Source organism: Malurus melanocephalus, unplaced genomic scaffold (genome assembly GCF_030028575.1).
Source record: "Malurus melanocephalus ecotype Western Australia unplaced genomic scaffold, MMel_1.1 scaffold_96, whole genome shotgun sequence".
Lineage (NCBI taxonomy): Eukaryota > Metazoa > Chordata > Aves > Passeriformes > Maluridae > Malurus > Malurus melanocephalus.
This window is the reverse complement of record NW_026623328.1, coordinates 712,491-736,716: the sequence shown is the minus strand read 5'-3', so window position 1 is coordinate 736,716 and position 24,226 is coordinate 712,491. Positions and strand designations below refer to the sequence as shown.

Genomic DNA, 24,226 nt, shown 5'->3' with positions numbered 1-24,226 from the left:
GTGACCTGTCAGGCAAAGCCTCTGTTTTAAACAAGCTCAAACTCCCAAGGGCCTCCTCCTAGCAGAAGTCTTTCAGGCCACTCTATGGCACTAGAAAGAAAGGAAATTATTCTTAGGATMAATTCTTCCCAGAAATGTTGAACTGATAAGAATTACGAAAACTCTRGTAATGTTTATTTGTTCAATATTTMRTTTGTGCTTTTCAAGGGGGACTCCCAATGGCTTTAATGTCCAGRCAGAACAGACAGGTTGCTTTTTGCATTCACAAAACAGCAGATGTGTTCATGATACCTCTGGCTTGAACAAAAATCAAAGTTATTATGTGCATAAATGACAAATGCTTTTCAGAGCCCACTTCACCCTTCACTTATGAGAGAGTGAGTTTAAACATGTTAATTTGCTATTTATTGTCCTTCATTGTGTATTTTCTGTATGAATGRAGTCAGAAKAAAAYTGGATGATTCATYTCTGTGTTTCTTTGGCCAAGAGTCTTTAATTAAATTGGAATTAAATTGCTGAAGTTACAGCAACTATAAAATGCAATTATGTTATTTGGACCTTTGTTCCATCATGATTTTAATYCAGCTTAGTGCTGTGCTTTCAAAAAAAGGAGAAAAAGGTCAATCCTGCACCCCTTTCCTGGCATCAATAGATGCTTGTTTGACCTTCATCTCTTGTAGCAGCACTGCCAACACTTATATTCTAAGTCACTAAAAGGAAATGATCCAAGCTGGAAATGCATCCATTACTCCTAGGTTCATTTACAAACACATTAATTCCTTCCTTTAGTTCCTTCCTTCAGAGTTTTCTGATGCAGTTATTGTACCCTTCAAGGTGAAGCCTGGACGAAGGAAAAGGAAGAAATAAGGTGGGAGAAGCAAAAGGGATGGCTGGWCTTGTCTGTCAGGGGTCACGTGGAGCTGTGGTTTTGCATTTGCCATTTGACACCAGTCAGTCTTTTCAATGGTAAATCCTTTCATGAGTGGTATCTTCTGGCTGGATCAGAAGTATAGGCCAGGTCATAATGAATTTGTGGTGCTTTAACCCTGAGAAGCTTTAAGATCTCTCTTAAGAGTCAGACCACTCTTACATTTTTTTTTGACACCCCTCATCTGACAATTCCATGCAATCGGCAGGCATAATTAGAATGCTGCTGTCACTAACAGTGGTCAGACAGATAATTGCAACTACATGAGCTTTAAAGGTTTTCAATGTCAGTTGGATTTAGATTATATTAATAAAAATTTCGTTGATGAAAACCAGGCATGCAGTRTTATTGTCAATGTCATGAAGCAACTCAGCTTGGAATAAAATATTAAAAAATATGCAGACTGTCAGCAAAAATGGTTTGTTGTCTGACCTCCTAATTTGTCTTCCAATAGCTTTTTTGCAGGATTTCTGCAAGGTAAAGGGTAACTTTTTTAAAACTTTTTGTCTTTATTTGTATATCACTTCCCTGTCAGCTATCTAGTTAAATGGCTGCTGTTTCCCCTGGCCTGTCTAATTACAGATGATTGCTGCTGAAAGCTGTACAATTATTTGTGAGATTACACCTGCCTTTTCTTAGTAATTGAAGCATCCTTAAGTGACAGTTTGACTGCGTTGATTGTGTGGAATTAAGGCAGACTTGACCAGCTGGCTCCAATGTCACTTTGTGCAGTTCCAGACAATTGCCATCAGTGCCAGCAGCTCTCCAAGTGCTTCCTCCTGGGCCCTGTAACTGCACAAACCACTGCAGGAAGAGCTGCTGCTCCTGCCACTTTGTATGGAGGAGAGCAAGCCAGCTCAATAATTGATATCCTGTGGGGCTGATCGCGTTCCTGGACACCCGAGACAGGCGGCTTGGCTGCTTCAGATGGCTGGCATCCTTCACTTCTCTCAGTGAGTTTAGCCAGAAGGAATCTCATCTTGGGAAAGAAAGACTTTTCCACTGGTTGATTGAAGAGTTAAACTAGTTGTACTCTTTAGGCATGAGTTACCAAGTCTGAGACTGTTATCTTGTCACTAGCTGATTTTCAAAGATGTTATCTTCCAAATATCTTTACATTAAAGGAGGAAAACTACAGAACCGAATTGTTAGGCAAATATCTTGCCTCAAAACACAGGCCTGTGAGAGAGGTGGATAATGAGGAAGAATTTTCTGTGTTGGTGGTTGTTCCCTGTAGTACACCCTCATGAGCTGGCTCCAAGATCAAGTTGCATATTCTCTGAATTGGCAAATTATATTCTCAACTGGTTATCAAATATTTCACTGCCACTGGTGTTCCTAGTCTTGGATGCAGTGCAGAATTTCCATTAAATACATACTAGGTAAATTAGTGGAGATTGGGGGATTGTTTTTTTAGTGGGATGGGACCCATTGTCATGTTTCTTCACAGCACCTGAAATTATAACTTTTTTTGTGACTGACGTAGAAATGCATGAAATGTGAAGTTTTCCACTCCTTCTATTCTGGTTCTTTGGTGAAATGTTTGAATTCTAAACACAGGTATTTATGAAGTGAATTAAACCAATGTAAATTCAGTCACATCACAGAGCCATTTATAGTGCAAGTGAAGGCTTGTATGCTCTTCTCTCATGTTCAGCAAGCTCTACTTTGCATTTTAGTAAACTATTTCTAATTCTGTGATAGCAGAGGGACAGCTGAATAGTTTGCTGCTGTTCAGAGCAGGGACTGTCCATCTATCCATGCTCCTAAAACAGAGACATTTGCAGCCTTCACTACTGACCACAGTGCAAACTGATTGTTAGCAAGAGTTAACAACTAATAAATAACCACATAATTCTATTATTAAACCAGTTGTATCCAATAGAGGGGCTCTTCAAGTTAGAAGGCAGTTTTTGTCATCTATTTGTTGTTTATAGTTTTCTGTATTCATTTATTGAATACTTTTGGCATATGCCTTATTGTTTTGATTTAATTTTGTTTCTTGTCTGGTCATTCCACATTGGAGAAATATCTCAGTAACCTGCTTTCTTTTTTTCCTCCTGAACTATCATATTACCAATACCTTTCTTTTTACTGATAGGCCTGTYCTTGGAATATTTCTGTTATTTTATGGTGTATATTGCTTTCTGACTCAAAAGTAGATGACACCCAAACAACATCTTTCATGTTTCTYTGTCAGATCTGAGTTTCCTTCCAAAAGGTCGAAAAATAATTCTTAGCAGTTATTTTTAATATTTCTGTAGTACAATTACATATTTTGTTTTTTTAACAGGATTGCACGTTCTTCACTCGGAAGGAAATCCTTCGGTAAGTAAATTGTTTTAAATTTCTCCTTAGTGATCCATGTGGAAGGGGCTAAATCTTTTTATCTGATTGTGAGGAAACCAGATAAAGCCAGTTATTCTGCAGGAATGAATGAGGACAGAATTTGACGTAAGATACGCTTATAATGCGTAATTGTCATAAGGAGACTGATGGTGATTCRCTTAAGCTGAATATCTTAGACTTTTTAGGGTTGAGCCAGTGACTTGTACAAAAGGGATTGGCTGCTCTTCTGCTTGGTGGTACCAGTGAGGGCACTTCCTGCAGTCAGTGTAGAATCCAGAGCTGTTTCTACATATCTGAAGTAAAGTTTTACTGTGCAGGAATAAAATAGGTTCTAACCCTCTGGTTAATTAGCACTTACAGATTTTACATCTCCTTGTCTCAGAGAAGGGGCATCTGAATACTGCTGGGCACTTATTTATGCACTGCAGGATGCTCACAGGGGTCGTGGAGGAAGTGCTGGTCCAGTTCTCCTTAGGCTGAACTGAATTTCTTGTGCAGCTGCCAAGTTCAGTGAGATGATCCAGCAAGGGGCAACCTGACAAAAAGAAAAAAAAAAAAAGGCAAGCCCTGTCTGGCTCAGCATCCATTTCCATGACTGTTAATGAGGAAGAGGTGCTGTTGTGGAGGTGGGGATGAAGGGATTAATATGGCAGCTTCAATTTAGATTCATGTAAACCAGCATGAGATGGCAATTAGGTGAAATGGGCTAAGTGTTTTTATCTGTCCCTACAGGGAAAGTAGCCTATCAAAACCCAAAACAACAGTAAATCTATTTTCTGCTAGTTTAATAAGCTGAATCAGCYCTCTGAGGGATCAGATGAGTGCCAAAGCTGGCACAAGAACCAGAGCGGGTGAATGCAACTGAAAATGAGGAGAGGAGAGCGAGACAGCATCCCCTACCAATAAGGTGTTTGACTTCCACACTTGCTTCAGTGTGCAAAGATTTGGTGGCAGCATCAAAGTCCATAAATGCATAAATGCAGGCTGTGGCCAGGGGGGTTGAGGACACTTTCTTTTGATTAGTAATCTGAGTGTGGATAAGTTGCAAACTATTAGAAACCAATAGAATTTTTAAAGTGAAGAGAAAAATAACACACGACGCTGAAAATGGATCTAGGAAAAAATATGAAGTAAGACTGTAGCTTAGGCAAATGTRTCTGATGAAAGAGAAAAATAGAAACCATAGCTCACTGTTGGTGTGATGGCTGTTTATCACCAGAAAACCTAAATGTGATCCTAAATCTTTGTTAAAGATGGTTAATTTTGGGAAGTGCTGATCACAGCTCATAGCATTCACTCATGGGCCCAGGGCAAGAACGTGGTAAAGAATGTTGAATATTGTAGATATATTTGTTACCACTGACTCAAAACTTTGTCTAAAATACCCATAGGACAGTTGACAAATTTTTTGAGGTGTTAGTGATTGTTTTGGTGGTGTTAGGGCTTTGAAAACATGCCCGAGTTTTCTGAAGGAGAATGTGGAAATGAGACCAGTGTAGCTTCAGGACACAACTTCGCTGCATGGAAAGATGCCAGAACACGCTGGTAGACAATCAGTCTGTAAGTGCCCAGAACTTAATACATGCTCAGAGGCAGCCACTGTGGATTTGTTAAAAGCAAATCTTCCTGTGAGTGTCTGCCTTTGTAAGTCACAGAAAAGAAGAAGCTGCAACATATCTTAATTTTGGTAAAGGCTTTTACATATTCCAGTTCTTTTCTACTTGTGTAAGTGCACTGACCTCTTGGTCAAGGTACTCCTGAACATGGAAAATTGGTGAGAGTGGTAAGAAACACTGAGGTGAAGAGAACTGCAGATGCTGTGAAGATCAAGATTAGCTTTTCCAGCAATACTCGGTATGTTAGAGAAATTACTAGAGCCAAAGTGAGCAAAAGGAAACTCACACACATCCTAAGAACTGAGAAAAATTTGCGAATGCARTGTATCAGAAAAAATGGGTCATGGGGTTAATGATCTAAACAAAGTGAGCRTAATTTTAACAACACCACTGTCGCAATGCTCTTGCAAAAAAGGGAAATGAATTTTTACAATGTGTTAGCCTCAGCAGTGTTTATAAAATGTGAGCATTCCAGTCAGCAGTGTTGGGATCTCAGTGGGAATAGACTGTCCAGTTTTGGGCATCACCATTCAAAAAGATTTGTTATACTGGAAAACGTCTGTTCTGTAGAAAGAGAAATAACAGGAAAAAAAGGATGTGAAGAGAAGTTGGAAAACCACTTTAGTCATAGTAATGAGTCTGTTTGTATAACGTGCCTCTCTTGTGATTATAAATGGGAACAAATGGTTGAGTTGCCTCTTATAAGGCATTATTTCTCTTACTTGGTTTTGCAAATCTGATTTTCTTGCAGACAAGCTTTTACTCCAGCAATGACGGTTATCTGCTTGCCAGCCCATCTGTTTCTGCTTCTCCCTGTAGACTGGTACAGTTTGGCAAACACCCAGGCACTTGAACACAGGTGTTCTTGGATGTCTGTCCTAGCCAAAAAACAAAAAGCACAAAACTTGTAAATTCAAGTTGTATCACTTGCGACTGACTAAACATAGTTAGACACTGCCAGGCACTAAATGGCCAAACTGGACAATGTCTGGGAAGTCAGCAAACCTTTGAGCCTTTTTGTAGAAGAAAATTAATTCTTCTGTTGCATTCTCTTCTCTGCCTGTTTTTTGGCTTGTTTTTGATGGGTGAAAGGTGGGGTRAGAGGAGCCATTCTAGCCAGTCCAGCTGAATGCTGGATTTTAAAACTGAAATCTGCCAGAGAATGAAGCAGTGGTTTCCTTCAAGTGTTTGGAAAGCCTTCCTTATAAGGGAGCAAATGCTTGGGATGCAGCTCCCTGTGGAGCAAATTGCTAAACAAGTGGAGAGAGGGATTAGGGACACTGCTCCTGTTTTTCTTTTAAAGAGTTTGAATTTTTGTGTGCAGAAAGGGGGAATTCCCCTATTGTCAGCTTTGGGGGAAAAAATGTCAGCCGAAAGAATAAAGTTGGGGGGAACTCTGTACCCTTGGGAATTTTCCTGGGCTTTAGAGAAGAAATGGCATACATGAAGAACATACATCCTGAAGCAGCTATTTTTTTTTTGTTGTTAATTACACTATTATTCTTATTGATAAAAACATTTCTGTATCCTCTACGATTAAAAAAAAGGGGCTTCTAGGCAGTTCCTGCATTTCTGTACCACAAACTTTTCCTATATTATATTTTAGTCAGAGCACTGGAACAGGCTGCCCAGAGAGGCTGTGGAATCTCTATCCTTGGAGATATTTTAAAGCTATCTGGATGTGGTCCTGGGCAGCTTGCTTCAGGGTGCACTCGCACACCAGATCATCTCCAGGAGTTCCTTGCAACCTCAGTCATTCTGGGATTCTTTAAATCACCAGCAGAAAAGAGGCCTGTGAGCAGGGGTTTGAGTGGTGCTTCAAGAAAGRAAAAACATCAAAAACTGCTTGTGTCTATACTTAAAATGCATCATGTAGTTCTGGGAACAGCAGAGTACATGTATTCAAAGTCAAAACCTTCYTAACTATGACCAGATTTAGAAGAAATGTATTATAAATTGTCTGCCAGAAACATTTCTTGCTATTCCTTTTTAATTTTACAGCAGATGATTTGGGCGGATATTTATCTAGTATTCTCTTGAATTAATTTRTGCTGCTTCATTTTGTACTGCAGAGATGAATAAATACATGTTAACTAAAAACTAGCAGAAGACACATCTATCTACTTTTTCTCAYGCTATTATGCTGCCTTTTTATAAATCTGATTTCTGTAACCAGTTATTGCCTTTTATTGATATGATGAAAATAACTTCAACTTGAAAAATAAAAGGGATGAGGCATATCAGTGACAGAATTCCTTCACATTTCAACTTTTCCTGTTTGTGATTGCCACTGTTCTTTATTTTTTATCTGTTGAGCTGTAGCAGTTTAGTGAGTGGGGTTTCAGTTTCTATCTGAATTTCCTTACATCAAGTCTCCTGATGTTTTGGTTTCAGCTTCACATGGTAGACCCYCTTCTCTAATAGACTGTTCTAACCTCTTGCAATCCTTGGAAGCAGTAATTCASTGAGGAATTGGTGCAGCAGAGAGATTTATGCCTGAGTTACCATGTGCAACATTTAACATTTGTTGTTGCRAAAACAGTTTGTGCAAGTATGGCATAAATCTGAGACCCTGAAAATAAATTCTTTATCAGTTGCTGGCAGCCTCGAAGGCCCCTCCTTCCTGAGTTGCTCAGCCCCAGATTAATGGACCTCCTTCTCTTTGAGCTCTAGCAGCTTTTTCTCCCTGTGTGGCAGACTTGTGGATTTTGGTCTATTCCCAGCTGTCCATTAAAGCACTGCAGGACAGGAGAGCATGTGCAGTTCACTGATTTGCATCGGTACAGGGCTGCAGCCTCTGTAGCRAGGGTTGTAGATCAATTCCCATCAGTGCATTCTGTCCTGCAGTCCGTGCAATTCCATCTTCAAAGCTGTTGCTTCTTTTACTTCCAGCCATCTCATCTCCAGGTGCTTGGAAGGGCTGAGCAATCAGCTCTTTCTGTTTCCAGKGCTGTGGGTTGRCTTGTCATTTCTCCTGCTGGTCTCTGGATTGGTGAATTCTCTCCGTGTATAACAGMAAGTCCTKCTCCAGCTTTTTTGTTCAGCTCTGGCATCTGGGCAGAGCCTCTAGCTTTGATAGTGGTGAATAACCAAAAATGCATCTGAACAGCAGCTGAGCACTTCTGGTCCTGCTGCTGGCTGAGGTTGTTCCATCCTGTACAAGCAGTGTGTGGTCAGGTGATGGCAGGGCTCCTGTGACCCCCTGTGGGACTGTCCACAGCACTCACTGCCTGGTTTCATTGCTCTGCTTAAGCCATTTGCTATTTCTTTAATGAACATGCAGAGCAATGCAGTGCAATCTAGCTTTTACTCCTTGAGATGGGCTTGATTGTAATGTACAAGTCTTTKAATGCATCCCTTTCATTTAGGAATAAATAGAATATATATTGCTGAATAAAAAATGTTTTCCCCTTACAGCATAAATCAAGTGACTGTTGCTGTGAATGCGGGAGGAGAATTTGGGAGGTGTTTATTAATTTCTAAATGCACTTTAAAGCCTCTACTTATTTCTAATCAATGAGCCATTGCAAGCTTTTATCTTTTGTTTTCAGTGCTCCTTCAGTGCAGAGTTCCTGTTCAAATGGCAGCCCAGCCTCCTGTAATGTGTTGTCACTACATTTAATGGTGGAGATGTACAGCAAGCCAAGGAAGAGCTGTTGTGTTTTAACACACCCACTGGTGACCTTGGTAGAGACTCCCTCCCAAAGCTCAATGGTGAATTTAAATGGTTGCTGCAGGGTGTAAGCTTAGAAATTTCTTTCTTCAGGACTACTCAGGTAGAGCTGGAGGCTCTATTTTAAGTTTAGAGCCATCCCAARCTGTCCAGCAAATACCCACAAAATTTAACTCATGCTGACTTCAGGGTTCTTCATCCTTGAGAACTGAGAACAGACTCTGACCCCCCTTTTTTGCCTTGTAAAATACCCCAAGTGGCAGAACAAAAGTTAGCATCAATCAAAAGTCAACTGTAGAGACAAAACTGTATTGAGGGACTTTTTCTGAACACAGCCTTTTTGTTTTCATYGGCTGATAAGCAGGTGAGCTGATTTTAAAATTACTGCTGTCTACAGGGGTAAGTTTTCTTCTGCATTTAATGATTCATTTAATAGAAAAATTAAACCCCCATTTTTTTGCACTGGTGTTGCAGTTGCTTCAGATACCTCAAGGAGYTGACTGTGAAAACCTCTATATTTTCAAACTTCAGTTCCCTGAACCTCACTATACATTCCTAATGTGTAAGTGTTAATACGTGTTAGTGTTAATGCTTATGCAAGGGACATGAGTGGGTGGTGGGCTCCAAATTTCTGCAAGGSCATATCAGCAATCTGGGTTTACACTGGATTAAAGTGATACAGAATCACAGCCTAAATCCTTGAATGTTGTACATGAAGCTTAAACATGTACCAGTACTTGTGGAGACAGAGCATCATCGGTGAATGAAATTTGCCATTAAATTTATCAGTACATTCCCTCCCACTCTCATTTGTGGAACAGAAGACACTGCCAGTTTTTCCTCTCCTACTTCCATGCGAAGTAATTGAGGAAKCCTGGTGCAAAAGTGAGTACATCCAGGAATGAGAAAATGCTTCTGCATCCAGAAGAGTCTTTTAAAGCAAATGCAAATGCAGGATCTGTGGTAGTCACTACTGCAGAGAGACTGAGGCTGGTCTTGAGCTTCTGAATATGCCTGATGGGCTCTGTGTGATAATGGCACCTTTTCCAAATCTGTGTGTGTTCAGAAAGCACTGCCAAACCTTGCTTTGCCTCTGTAACAAGGCATAAATGTTTCTGTATCTAGGGCAGATAGMGAAAGCAGATTTAGGTTGTTTTCAGATATGCTTCTGGCATGTTGAGTAAAAGGACAAAAAGCTTCTCCTCTAGGTCACAGCTGCTCTTATATGTTCAGGTCACCTGAAGAGCCTTCTGCTTCTACAAAAACAGGAGAAATGTTAGAGCCTGCAGCAGAGTTTTGTTTCTTCTCTATTTGCAGTTAGTAACTAATGTTACTGAGAGATGTGAGAGAACAGTCAGTGATGAGAGCAGCATTTGGGAAGTGATTACTGRGTCTGACTCACAGGATTTGTCATAGTGCACAACACTACAAGGTGTAGTGAGCTATTGCATAAAGACAGGAGGATGATGGGTGTAAATAACCCCGGTGTCTACTGAGCTTTACATCGTGTTACAGAGTAATTGATCAGACATGCATTGTTTCCTGCCACAAAGTAAGTACTCACCCAATGTAACRGAAGTTACTCAACTAACTTCTGGCTTTTCAACCTGGTTTCTACAAAATCCAGTATTTAATAGACTGTCAATCCAGTTTATGACAAAACAATGCATAATGTCCCTGAAGTACCTCCCACCATAAAGACATTCCAGTGGGAAAAGGSTTAGGTTTTTTGGTTGGTTTTTTATTATAAAGGATGGGGTTTTTATTATAAAAGATAATGGAGCAAGTGCAATTTATTGTGTGTGGGGTGTAGGGAAATCTTRTGGCCCTTTTCACTGTCATAAATGCTAATCACGCCATGTGATAGGACTGTTACAAATAGAGTTGCAAGATTCTTGCAGATAAAAGCTTGTGGAAGATGTATTTTATTGCTGTAATTTACTTTGCTGGTGATAGATCAGAGCCACTTCCTACAGACTCATTTGGATGCTTTAGTGTGAAATCCACTCAGATGGAAAGCTCTTACATCCACAGATCTTTGACCAATTTGGTGAATTAATGGCAGAGTTAATTGGGAGGAAAACAGGATATGAGAGCTGCTCTCAAATCTRCAGTTAATTACCTACACGTTTGTGTGCAGCACCTGCCTTCTGGAGAATTCTAGYAGAGATTGGTCTAGAGTTGGAAAACAGATCCTTCTTTCAGCTACTAAAGGGTATGGCTGAACTTCAGTATCAACAGATGGTAATTTCTGTGGACAAAATGGGGAATTCTTTCAGCAAGAAATGATAGGTTTACTTTGCACTGCTTGCATATTATAAAGAGACRAGTCTAATATTAGAGAAAGCAGAGAAGCAAATCTTGGCACTTAAAATAAGCAGGGATTTTCAGCTCCTGAATTTTGAAGCGTTACCCACAGTGGTCAAGTTGTGCCAATGATGAGTGCTTCATTTTCTTGAAACTAGAACACMATTTCTGTATTCTGTCTTTTAAAAAAGAAGGTAATCCTTAGATGGATATTTGGCTTGAAWGGTTTGCTTTCTTTCAAGTGCTTTTAAGCTGCTTTTTCTGTTGTATTTAGAGGCATCTTTGTAAGTGCTGTTCACAATGGAGAAATCAGTTGCTGAGGAGGGAAATGGCTATTGCATCTTGAATTACACAGTATTTATGAAATGTCAGGGTGAGTTGTGGTGAGAGCTGAAATGTGCTTAGGTCAGTGAATATCCAATTTCCGGTATGGCACAAAATATTGCAGTGCAGTGGGAAGACATCAGTTTCCTAAGACGCAGAAAAAAAAATGTATCTGTTATYTTCRTTTCATGTGTTCTTTATGGCACATCATAATCGTCAGAAAACAGATGCTTGTAAATGATTTTCTCCTAGTTTTTCAGTTGGTTTCCGCACAAGATTCTGAAGTAGCTCAGTTGGGTGTGGGGCTGACTGAGGGGCTGTTGCAGGTAAAGCTGGGGAGATGAAGGGTTTGCTGAGGCATTGCTTCCTCTATTACTGCCTTGTTTATGTTCTGCTGTACAAAACAAGATAATCTCTATATGTAATTGTTAGTATTCCTAGTGAGCAGGCAGGATTTTTCCTTAAAAGGAAAATAAGTCTAAAAATACAGCTTTTTTTATGTAGACAAGTGGTACATGTRACCTACTGAGAGCTCAGAATGCTGTGTTAGTGACCCCTTTGTCATTGTCTCTTGTATTTTCTGCCCTAATGAGTTTATGAATCAGATGCAAGCCTAAACTTGCACGTGTGATAAGWATTGCATTTTGTAGTACACGCCTTGGTTTAGGCCTTGTGTGCACATACCTGGGCAGTGGCTAAATGTTACAGACACACAGTGTGAAGCATTGCTCAGTTACACACCTCGATTAATGCATGGGGGCTGGTAGCAGTTATGCCTGGATACTGCATCCAAACCCCAGTTTTCCCAAAAAGATGGGAMTTTGGTGGGCTCAGACTTGTGCACTAAAAGCAATGAGCAGAACTGTGTCTGATTACTCTCTGAATGGATTTGGTTATTTAAAATTGGYCATGGCTGTTTGTCTCTGCTTGTTTACAGGTTGCACGGCCGATACTATGAAATGGCACCAAACGTTGTTCCCATGGACTATACAAAGGACCCAGATGTTAAACTACCTATGCAGCTTATAATAAACATGCCTGAGCTAAAGGTATSACTTCTGACTGCTTTCCAACTGTATCTTAACTTCTGTAGCTCATCTGCCAGAATTTTTGCCAAGTTTGATATCCAGAAGCACTGTGGCATGCTGAGCTCTTCCCTTTCCTGCTACTGTTCAAGGGCAAAACCAGCCCCAAAAATTGGAAAATATTTAGGTGAATGTCTTTCTTGCAGAGACTGTTGGGTAGATGTTAAAGGAAATTAATAGGAAATAAAAATTCATATAAATGGAAACATTAAACACATACGAGCATTTAATTCAATAGAAGACTTGGAAAAAAATTAATCCTTCAGTTATTTTTCAGCCTCCAATTTAGCAGAAGCCTATGGACAGCTTGTATTTCTGAAGAGACTGMGAAACAATTTAGAATTCTTTTTCTGCAAGCATGGGCTTCTTCAGCAAAACATGTTTATGCTTTTTCTGATGGCATCAGTGTTCCTTAGGGTTTATGTCATCATCTCTGGGATCTTGATAGCACAATCTGAAATCTTTAGGCACAGTTCTGTGACTCCTCAGAGGTTAACTGCCAGATAGCTGAGAGTTGCTTTGTGACAAATCAAGGCTGAGTTTAGAAAAGAATGCGAGAAATTACAATCTCACAGAGTTTTTTTGGCTTCARTGATACAGAATTGAACACTTAAAGAACAGCTCATTCTATGAGAATGTTAGAGATGGAAGGCCTGGTAGTTAAGCTGACATGCAAACCAGAAATTTTATATTGGATCATGCTGAGATTGAGATGTAGGAGCATCTCTTGTCAGTTTAGCAAACTTAGGTGGTAATGGTAGACTTCCGAAGAGACTTTCACTTGTGAAGTGGATCACAATGTATCTTCTTGCACCACAGGTCTCTGAGGCTTTCTGACCCTACTTTAGAAGATGTCTCCAGGGTAATGGAACTTGACTTTATGAAAATAACAGGACAAATTCAGTGCTCAATTTTATCAAATTCTCTCTCAGGTCTTATAAATCTGTGGAATAACCTTAGAAATAGTGATGTCAAACCACTTATTTCAGGAATTCTAGGAGCTYACAGAGAAAAGTGCTTTCAACAGCTATTGAGCTTGTTTCCAGTAAAATAACTGTAAGAAGAGACTATGTCTTATTCCATAATTCTTTCAAAGCATTGACACTAAAAGCTATTAATGCATGGGATCTTTTTTATAAACTGGGGCCCATCTTTATTGTGAAACATCTTGTGGTCACCTGTGCAGATGGGTGTGAGGGGGAGAGAGTCTTTCCCCAAGAGTTCCATTTTGAAGCAACCTAGGTACTGAGTCCAGCTCAAACACTCAGAAAAAAATCTTTAACCTTTGCAACTTGACCAGACTGTCTAACAAATCATTATGGTGTTTATTTTCTTCGGTAAATTTTCATCAAGGTGAAGACAAAGCCAACATTTACATCTTAAAATAGAAATAAATGGCCTAAATGTCTATTGAATTCTAATAAAATTAGTGCTAATTTCAATGCACCTGGCTTTTTTCATATACACATTACATTTGTAGTTACTGGCAATGTTGAGCTCAATACCACTGCAAGTTCTGACAAACGGATAGAATCAATAATGCACTTTTCTAAATTAGATTCTGCTACAATAAAGAAAGATCTTTACCTCACGCATTAATGTTTTGAGCCAGGATTTTTGTGTTTCAAGGAAAAAAGTGCTGGTGGTCACTCACTCTAATTGGTAATGAATTATTCACTCACTTCTGGTTCTTAAAAGTTGAAAGTCAGGACAAGAAATAAATAAATAAAGAAGGGGAGAGAAAGTACTTTAAGTTGATTAGGTCTACCATTACACTGAGGTGAACAGAGCTACTTTACTCCATCAGTTTTATTGCAGTGTCTGTTCTCTAATTTTGACAATCTTTGTTACAAAGGCACCAGTCTAATAAATTAACTTTGGGGCATCTGGACACCTGTGAGATTGCAGTAATTAATATTGCAAAACTGTAGCCATGATATGGACTGTTCAGTATGGGACCAGGGAGAAAGCAAAAGTGATCTTTTTCAAATTAAAATTGATTTCACTCCCATTATCCCGTCTTTGCCACAGAGCTGCATGTGGGAATGTAACCTGGTGACAGAGAGCCCTGTGGTTGGTAGCAGGTTGGGATGTGGGTCCCTATCCACATCCCAAAGTCTCTGGCTCTTCCCCTGCAGTGTGAGCTCTCTGTGGGTATTGCAATGCAGAGCAATCCTTCTCTCAGGAGTTGGTCAGCAAAGGGCTCCTGGAGGGAACCATTTTTGTTTCACTCACTCTATGATCTGTTGTTTTCTGGGTTTTGGCTCATGCAGGAACTTCATTGATCCTCACAGGCCTTGTCATTAGCTGCAGTGGGGAGTGAGGTAGYTCATAAATCCACTGCTGAAACAGGAAGGGCAGCAGGCACAGGAATCACTCAGGAGGCAGGAAGGACACAGAGGGAACAGCAAATCTAGTGCACATTGCAGAAACAATGGTAGCACCCTGTTTGTTAATAAGTTTAAACATCAGTATATGTGAGTTGCTTCAAAATAAAAATTCTTTCTACTGTGTTAATAGGGTGAGATTTTAGAAGTGATTTCARTGAGTTTTCAGGTTCAAAGCTTTCTATATGTAATGGGCAAAAATCACCTGAGAGAGCWGGGTGATGCTCTTCCCAAGCCCCAGCCCTGCTTCCAGCTCATCTCAACATCCTTGTCTGCATTCTGTTACTTGTTTCTGGTTATGATGGGATGTTTCATTCCCTTCAGACCACTGTCCTTGCTTCTCTGAAATCCCTTTTTATCTGAGAGTCTCAAGTGTGTGTGCTCCCCTCTAGTTTTAGTACAGAAAAAGCCTTTTAACATGGCAAGTTTCTAGTTTTAAAAGGATTCTTTTTTTCAACAATTAGTTCTTGAGGGAAAGCAATCTAGGAAAGAACAGTATCATTTTCCCCTTTATTCCCTTCCCCCATGGCTCTTCCTTTAAATATGATGGAACCCTAATCTGTGCTCTTTAGAGTAGAGGTAATGAAATTACAGAAAGGATGTGAAAAGTATCTGTGAAGGTAAGCTAATACTTTCCATTGTGTAAGCCACAGATATACTGCCTGAAGACACATAATATGAGAAAGTTAAAGGAAAGAAATCAATATGAGGAAAGATTTTATTTTTCATTTTGGTTTTAGAGATCCATTTGGCTAAGAATTACTTAAGTATGCTTAGGTCCATTTAATTCATTCTTAATTCATCTGTATTTTCAAGACCTCTGACATGCCAAATAAATAACTCATCCTATGCCACTGCAATATGCTTAGTGAGTCAGTGAGATCCTGCCTTARCCTTTCTCATGCCCAAAGTCCCAGGTTTGATATTCACTGCTGATAGGGATATTTGCATCTGTGTGCTCCTGGTTTGTTACCCAATGCTGCCTCTAAGATGTCAGTTTACTACTGTTACCATGACACTTAGTTCTGATCAGGTTTGTTCCAGAGAAAATGAGACAGCATTTTAGAAATGAAAAATAAATTTCTAATGTGTTTTTGATGTCCATTCTGATGTTTGGCATTCTCAAATATTAAACATTTAACACATACATCATTTTTGGTGTGCTTTTAGGAAGAAAGTGGGCCTTTTGATATATTTCAGCCCAAATGAATCTTATTGAACTTATTTACAAACTGGCAGTTTGAAATAATAGAACCAATTGTTCTTCCTTGCGGGTTTTGTATGTGTATCCCACAAACAGGTAAATGTATATGCCACAAACATTTCCAGGCACATTTCCAGGCATTTAAGTGAGGTACTTTAACCTGAGCAGTACCCACAGATGCACACCTGCTGTACCTACACATCATTCATGAGACATGAGTGATTAGTTCATATCCTTTTACAATGAGGTTCTCTCAGCCATCTGCCTGGTTCTGGGGTGTTGTTTTTCATTCTGAGACCCTGGAGAKATGTGACCCTGCTGCTTTGTGAGGCAGCTATCTTTTTGTTTTCAGGAATCCTTCTTTTCTATTCTATTTAATTTTGTTTTATCTGGCCTGGTTTTGTCTTCATCTGAACAGTGAACTCATTAATCTCCTACCCTTTGAAATCTGTAGGCCTGTTTCCTATGGTGGAATTTCTTCAGACATCAAATCTTGCAGGAAAATTTTTGTTTAGTATTGACTACTTTAATTGGTTTCATTTGAGCTCTGTGGTCTCTACTTCACCTGCCCATTAAAACAGTCTTGTTCCTATTCCTTGTTTTTATTTTTTTAGTCTTCACAGTTATGTCAAAAATATGTTCTGTAGATGCTTTTGTTCTAKGTGTGAATTATCAAGAAAGAATTCAAGTAAACTAAAAAATAGCATTTTCTGGTCGCTCATCTGTCAAACATAGCTGTTATTTGAAATTTCATTTTAAATAATTGTATGGTTTATAAATACCTGTAGGTAATTAAACTTACAGCGAAAAAAAAAATTAAATTCATATATAATTGAGCTTCTGAGCTTTCACAATATAGCTTCTTCTAAAACGAAACAAAATGCTGCATGCATATTAAAAACAATGACCTTAATGTGGCGCCACCACACTGTTTACATTTATAGATCAATATGTTAATCAGTGTATTGGCTGCAGATAAGATCTGTAGAACAGCTTTGATGAGATTCTGCTCATATCCAACATACTGTTCATATTCAACAGAATTGAATTGATTTGCCAAGTTTTACACAGCTATGAGTTGCTGTTGGGGTTTTAGATAGCTGTGAGAAGGATGTTGGAGTTTTACTATAAAAACACTTGTTCTGTGTTTCAGAGAAATAAAGCAGCTTTTCTTATGYTTGCTTGTGTGATTATGGTTTTAGAACATTGTCATATTCTAGGGTGCTAATAATGATCTCCCACAGGCTGGACATTGACGTGTATCASAGTGAAAATAAAGGCCAGAAGTGGTGCTACTGAGCAGCAAAGACTTCTGAAACTTCCTGCTAAAGCACACAAATGTAGATTTTTGGATGCATTTTTGGAGGAAAAAAAAAAGARAAAATTGTCTTCAAAGAACCAACCATGAAATTTAATGTTCATTATCAGAGAGTATGCAGTTTTTTTAATCTTTCAAMTACCAATCTATATATGTCTTTYACAGGAAAATCCCTTCAAAGAAAGGATTGTGGAGTCTTTCTCAGAAGATGGAGAGGGGAGCCTGAGCTTCAATGACTTTGTGGATATGTTCTCTGTGCTCAGTGAAATGGCTCCCCGAGAGCTGAAAGCGATCTATGCCTTTAAGATCTATGGTACTRTATGGGAGTGCTCTGGGGTGCTTTTTATGTTTGGAGTCAACAGTGGGACACTTGGTGACCATTGGTTCTTCCCTTSTTTAGATTTTAACACAGATAACTTCATTTGTAAAGCAGACTTGGAAAAAACCCTCAACAAGCTGACCCGGGAAGAGCTGACAGCAGAAGAAATCACCCTGGTTTGTGAGAAAGTGATAGAGGAGGCTGACATGGATGGTGATGGSAAATTAGGATATGCAGATTTTGAAAACATGATTTCCAAGGCACCGGACTTTCTCAGGTATTATTTTAAGAAAAAGAGATTTTCTTCCATACTTCCAGATTTTTTTTTAGGATATCTCTGTGCAGTGTAACACAAGCAATGTGAGACAATAMGTATTTTACTAGAGAGCTGACTAGAGGATGAGTTCTTACCTAGATCAGTTTACTTTTCTAGGGCATATCCCAGTTCTCTCCTAATTTAAGACTAAAAGCTCAATGACTTTTAATTATCACCTTCCCTGCCCCTCCACCCCTGTTGGTGTGGGTTCAGGAAAACATTTTGTTCTATTATCAGCTCAAATTAATATTTTTCTTAAGCCTATAGCAAGGATCACTGCTATCTGCATAGGAATGTGGGTAAATATTGTATACATGTGATAATATACATGGAAACRGATTGATCTTTTTGCTGATGAAATCAGAATGTTTTTTGAAGGACCTGTGTCTTGCAGAATATAGAACAGTTTATTTCTTTCCTGAATGAAATTTCCGAGGAAAGATGTTACAGCGAGTCTACAATAAAGCAGGAGCACATGATTCCTGTGAACCTTGAGAAACATCAGCTTCTGGAGRGGAGACACTCAAAGTTAATGTGAATGCCTTTTATACATTTCAAGTATTCCTTGACTAATCAAGTGTATCAACAGAAACCCTTTTAGAACAAGATACATATCATCATTATGATGAGGCTCAGCTCAGTAGGTATTCTAGTATTTTGTTTACAGATRTTTCCAGCTAAGAAAACATTTTCTTTACACTGCTGTCCATGTAGAAGCTGCTGGGGTCAGGTAGGGTTTCCTTTAATCAATCAAAAGGCTGTGCTGCACCTACAAATCCGGCAGAGAGCAATGATCAAATGTGAAGAATTGAAGGCAGATCTGAAGATTCAGCAGAAGCTGCAGTTTCAGAARTTTCCTGTGCCATGACTGACTTTACTGCTGTGTTGTGGAGGCTTGCAAACTGCTGACTGAGAGTTCCAGGCTGAGGATGCTGTGCAGTCCAGTCATTTCCTGAGAAAGCTGCAGAGAGGAATGTTTGCCAGTGCAGCCGTTGGATTGACTGTCACAATTATTYTTCTTTTCCAGTTTTATGATGTTTTGGGAAGATGAGGAAATTATGAAAATCACTGAGTGCTGGATATTCAGCAGAGCAAGATGATGAGTAAAAAGAGGGATGAAGTRAGAAGTGAAGTATTACAGAATATTTAAAGCAGATGCTTTGCATCCCTGGCTTCAAGAGAAATTGTAACTTCCCTTTCCTTTCAGGTTCAGGAGTTTATCTGGGTCATGGGATTCATCTCTGAAGTTCTCAGGCCTAAAAGCTCTTGATGACATAAAAAAGGATCTCCTTCCACCTCCTAACCAAAACACTGGTTTAGAGCCTCTGACGAGGCAGTTTCTATACAAATAGCAGCTTCTATGGCGATAATAGTACAAAGAAAATAATTTCTTAGCCGGAAAAATATGTAAAGAAAATATTAGACTCTGAAGAATCTGATGTTTCTCATGGTTCATCAACATGTCTTTAAAGCTATGTTGAAAAATGAGAGTGTAGTGGAAAAAAGTCTCTGAGTTGAGAAGAGAATGTGTTGGTTCTCTAGTTTGGTTTCTGTTTCAACCAGAGTCAACAGTTGCAGGGAAAAAAAGTAACAGGGTTACGAGACCACTTTTATCCAAACCAATCTGTATGGAAGATTTGATACCTGTGCTTTACTGTGGTTTACTGTTCATTTTACCTGTAATGGTMTTTTATGTTTTTAGGACATTGTTAGTACTATTTTTCCTGTATGCACTGCATCACTGATTGACATATTTGTAACACTGAACTTCCTGTTCTGAGGAACTTATTCTGATTTTTAAAATACTACATAAATGTTGCATTCTAAAGAGAGAGAGAGTTATTTGACTTCTGGAATGGGATTCATTGAAGTTTAATGCCACGATAGGTACACCAAAGTCTGACTGGGGACTGAACCTAAACAAGCACTCTCTGGCAGCAGCCAGTGCCTGCCAGCACATGACAGACTGTGAGACATGGAACAAGAGTGCAATTCCTGTCGCTGATCTCTTACCCCTCAAAAAACCCAGTTCCTGTTCATTAAGTTCAATTGTGCCATAATAGTCTTGGACACATTACCTAGTCATTTACTGAACCAATGCTTTCCTACATCTTTCTGAATGCTCTATTCACAACCTCTCATTTTATTCTCTTCTGAGTCTTCAGCTGTGATGGTTGTCTGAAGTGATGGCCTTGGGCTGTGTGCAGCTGAAGGGCAGGCAGAGCTGTGCAGCTTCRCTGGGTAATCTAATACAGAGCATGCAAAGCACAGGAAGTGTTTTAATAGCAGATCACCAGCCCTATATACCAGTGGTGAACTGAACTAGCTTCTTACTATTGCAAAAAACTATGAAAACATGGTCTCACTGTGTCCATTTGAAATCTTAAGCAGTTAATCTTCCTTAACATGGAGGAAATAGCAACCCATCAATGTCCAGAGACAGTCATATTTTYGTTGGTTGCATATATCTCCACTTTTTGTGCCCAATTGAATGCATTCTGAAATTTAAACTTCAAGGAAGACCATGAGTCTGATGATTTACACTTCAGCTGCTCAGCAGCTGTGAAAGTGGAACACCTAGGAACCAAAGCTATAGCCACATTGAAAATTATTGCTAGTGAGCAATTGGAGGTGGTGGGTAACTGCAGTTTGCAGGGATTTTGCTGTGAAGCCATAGACAGTCAATATTTCTGAATATCTGATCCCAGAATACCATGCTGGCACATAGTATGTGAGGTTTTTGAAAATGCTGAATAACTTACAAGGCCCCTCATGATTTTAATCTGTAATAAAGGATTTCTTACTCTGTTCTTTACCTTTTCACCCCACCAAAAGCCACCTCTCCACATCAGAAAAGGAGGAAATGTAGGATTCCAGGCAGTTTAGTTTTATCACTGGCTCAGCCATTGCTTGAGCAGGTGATCTGTACTGCTCTGTTTTGTGGGACCGGTGCTCATCTGACTTAAACAAACATTGAGAACTTTCATCCAGCTGTAAATTATCATCATCATCATTAACATGAGATTTGAAGTTCCTGAGGAGGAACATCTTTACTCTGTGGAAAACCTTTGAAGGCCCAATTCCTATAGCAATATGCACTCAGGTTTTGAAGCAGTTTTTTACACATTATGGGGTTTTTTAAGCTGTCATATTTTCATGCCTACTTAACATACACAGCAGGCATTAGCTTTGGCACCATGATCCAGGCTTTGACCTGCTATGAGCTGAAGTTCACCCCCTGTACATTGACTGATTTTCCTTATCTCATCACTCCTTTCTCAAACTTTAACTTAATGACCCTGTGTAGGTTTAATCTCCTACAGGAAGGCTTTGCCAGCTTTGTGCTGCTGTCAGGTAAATGAAGATGCAGTAAAGTCTGTTGCTTGATTTGCACTGCTGTCGTTGAGGAATTTTTTCCAGACTAGAAGAAAACACTGTTGATCATTAACCATGGAAGATCTATGCATTTGGCTGTTATCCCAGAAGCTGGACTAAGCTGTAAATGATAATGACAGTTACTAGTTCAGAAAATTTGATCCCAGTAGTTTTATTTCACTCAAAATTGTTATCATTAAGAAGCTGCTTGTAGTTTAATGGAAGCATTGGCAGTTTGAGCTGGCACTAGCTAAGTGTTCTGTTCTACAAGACTGGTTACGTTTTCCACAGGAAATTGTTTTATAAATCATCCTGGAAGTTTCAGCTTATTTGAATGCCTGAGGGTGAAGCATGCTGTAACAATATGTAATGGGGTTTAAGAGGAATAARGCATTAGTAATACCTGGGAGCTGCCAGAACCAGACAGGGAAACAACACATTAAACAAGGTGATGGCATTGGAAATGCAGTGTTTCTGAAACTTTGTTGGGCCTTTGCCCATCCACCAGTTGATGTGATGACTCCAATCCTACCAAATGCTGAAGTAAGGGAMTCTCTCTTGAAGGGAATGTGCACCTCATAAGACTGTCCCAACATGCAGATTAATTAGTTCTTGAGGACTAATAATAGAGCTAGTGACAAATTGGCAACAGTTGCTTAGCAAAGAAACACTGGAAGGGAATCATTTTTGTCAGTATTTTTCACAGAGTATTTCAGCTGCTTCTTAGGAAAAAGCTAAAACTTCAAAGTCCAAAATGACACTCTGATAAAAATAGAATTCTTTTCCCAATAGATAGATTTCCAGTCATGTGGATTTGGATGGATTTTTTTTAGGAGCCATGCTTAAAATGTTTTCACATACAATGTTATGGATTTTGTAGCTCCCAGATATTACCTGTGTGGGAGCTGAATTTTTAAAAGCTTGGATTAATGTAGTCACTAGACATTTCTTGAATTGTGAACAAGATACTTATAATTCTTCTATTGAAAAAACTCTAGTACCAGTAAATTATTTGCATCACTGTCTGCTTTCTCTCATAATACTTAGGCTGGTGTGCCAGGCTGCTACACAGCACMTCTTTTACTGTCACCCAGATTGAATAAATTCCTAGAGACAAAGTTCCTAGGGACCATGGTGGATATGAAATTTTGTCTTCTCCAAATACACATCACGAACTTCCTTTAGTGAATTTCTGATTCAAATCTAATAGCTGTAATTAAGTTAGAGTATTGTTTTGGTAAACCAAAACCCAAAATGCRTGCATCCAGAGCTCTTCAGCCTCTCAAGTGTTCCAAAAAGGCTTTCTTTCAGAGTAGGCAACAAAATTACAGAATTTACATGCAAAAGTATCTAATAATCTCTTCTCATTTCAGTCAGTCAAGAAAGAAGCTTGCAGCTGATACTATTATGAAGTGAACAGGGTTTGCTGTCTCTAGACAGTGAGGTTTGAGCASAAATTCTTTCAATTATCTCTCCCTGTCCTGCTGAGATGCTCGGGAGCTCTTCTGAAGATTCCTGGCAGTATAAGACATGCTGCTTGCCTGTRTTCAGAGCAAATGGAAGATAACAGTCAGGATCTTTGTCCCAACAAGAGAAACAACTTTACCTGCCTAATTTGTCCTGTTTAGAACCCAAATWCTGTGCCATAGCCAAAGTACCACTGGGAAGCATTTAGCTCTGCTCYAAATCAAATAAATTGTGCAGTTTACACTTGATTTAATCCAGTRCTGAGCTTGGTCCCTGAGCCAATATTTTGATGAAATTTTCTACCATAATATTTCAATCTTCTCAAAGCATCAAAGAATAGAGTCCATTTCTTGACACAGCATCTTCCTTTTTGTACTTTAGGAAAATGTTGTGCCTAGTGACAAATGTGTTTATATCTCTTAATCTTTTTCTTTCTTTTGCAGTACTTTCCACATAAGAATCTGAAGATGTTTCTGCCTGTCCAGCCTTTCTGAATCTCAGGCACTCCAGGGGCTTTTTTTTCCTCTAATGAGGGCTTCTTAGAACTCAGCAGAAAGTAYTGAAATAATTCTGGTCCACAAAGAGACAGAAACATCATGTGATCTACAGGTTATTTGGAACAGTCACATTTTTATCTTCACTGCTGGCCAAGCGCTCTGACAAAGATGGTTGGTTGTTGGATTGGGTTTTTCTTTTTTTCTTCCCCTTTTTTTTTAACAGTCAGAAGCAGAATATTATTAAGGGTATTTCCATATAGTTTTTATATTTATGAATATTTAATACTGCTCTTAAAAGTGCAAAAAAAATATTGAGAGGAAGATTAGCTTTGGTATGTTTTCCAAGAATATTTAAAAGAAAGAATGGGCCTTAAATAATGAGATGCCTCTAACACTGTGTTGTACAGCTGGGGATCTTGCATGGAAAATATCTGAGGTGAAAGAACTGCAGTCAACATCAAGCTCCCCATGTTGAAGACGACCACAGCCCAGGTTTGCCTTTCAGCCACTGAAATGGCAACTGCTGGGTTTGGTGCTTACCTTCAACCAATACTTTATGAATTGTTGTGTCCTTATAAAACTTGAAATACTTGCCTTTTCTATRTGAAAACTGCATACGTGATTAATTTCTTCCCAAGATAAACGGTAAAATTGTGTCCTTATTCTCAAAGGGGCTCCTGCATTTTACTCATTCTATGGGCTGATAATGTTGAATGGAGGAACACGGTCATCTGTAACTCATGAAGAAGTTGAAGAAGCACAGAACTACTATTAAGGACATGAAAAGACATTTTCTTTCTAAACAAGCTATGCAATCTCTCCCATAAAATGCATGAATGCAGTTCTATGTTTCTCTTCCCCCTCCAGCTGAAAACCAGCTAGATTTCTTTCTTCTTGTTTTTTTTTTTTTCACTTCCAGTATTGTTTAGGTACTGGGACCTGAAGACAATCATATGTGTATTAACTACTGTTCTAACACTCAATAGAAGGGCTCTGTCACTTACATGGCTTCTGTATCAAAGTCATCACAATTAAAACTTTTGAAGCATTCTGTTGCTTTG

The 24,226-nt window shown here is 39.1% G+C and overlaps 1 protein-coding gene across 1 annotated transcript; it reads left to right on the top strand.

Annotated features, from left to right (window-relative positions):
• The first annotated feature begins 3,209 nt into the window (after window positions 1-3,209).
• CIB2 (calcium and integrin binding family member 2) lies at window positions 3,210-24,038 on the top strand. Its single transcript, XM_057368614.1, has 5 exons — window positions 3,210-3,256; window positions 12,135-12,246; window positions 17,357-17,504; window positions 17,592-17,787; window positions 23,112-24,038. The coding sequence occupies exons 2-5, from the start codon at window positions 12,157-12,159 to the stop codon at window positions 23,131-23,133; spliced, it is 456 nt and encodes a 151-aa protein (XP_057224597.1). The 5' UTR covers window positions 3,210-3,256; window positions 12,135-12,156; the 3' UTR covers window positions 23,134-24,038.
• The last annotated feature ends 188 nt before the right edge of the window (window positions 24,039-24,226 follow it).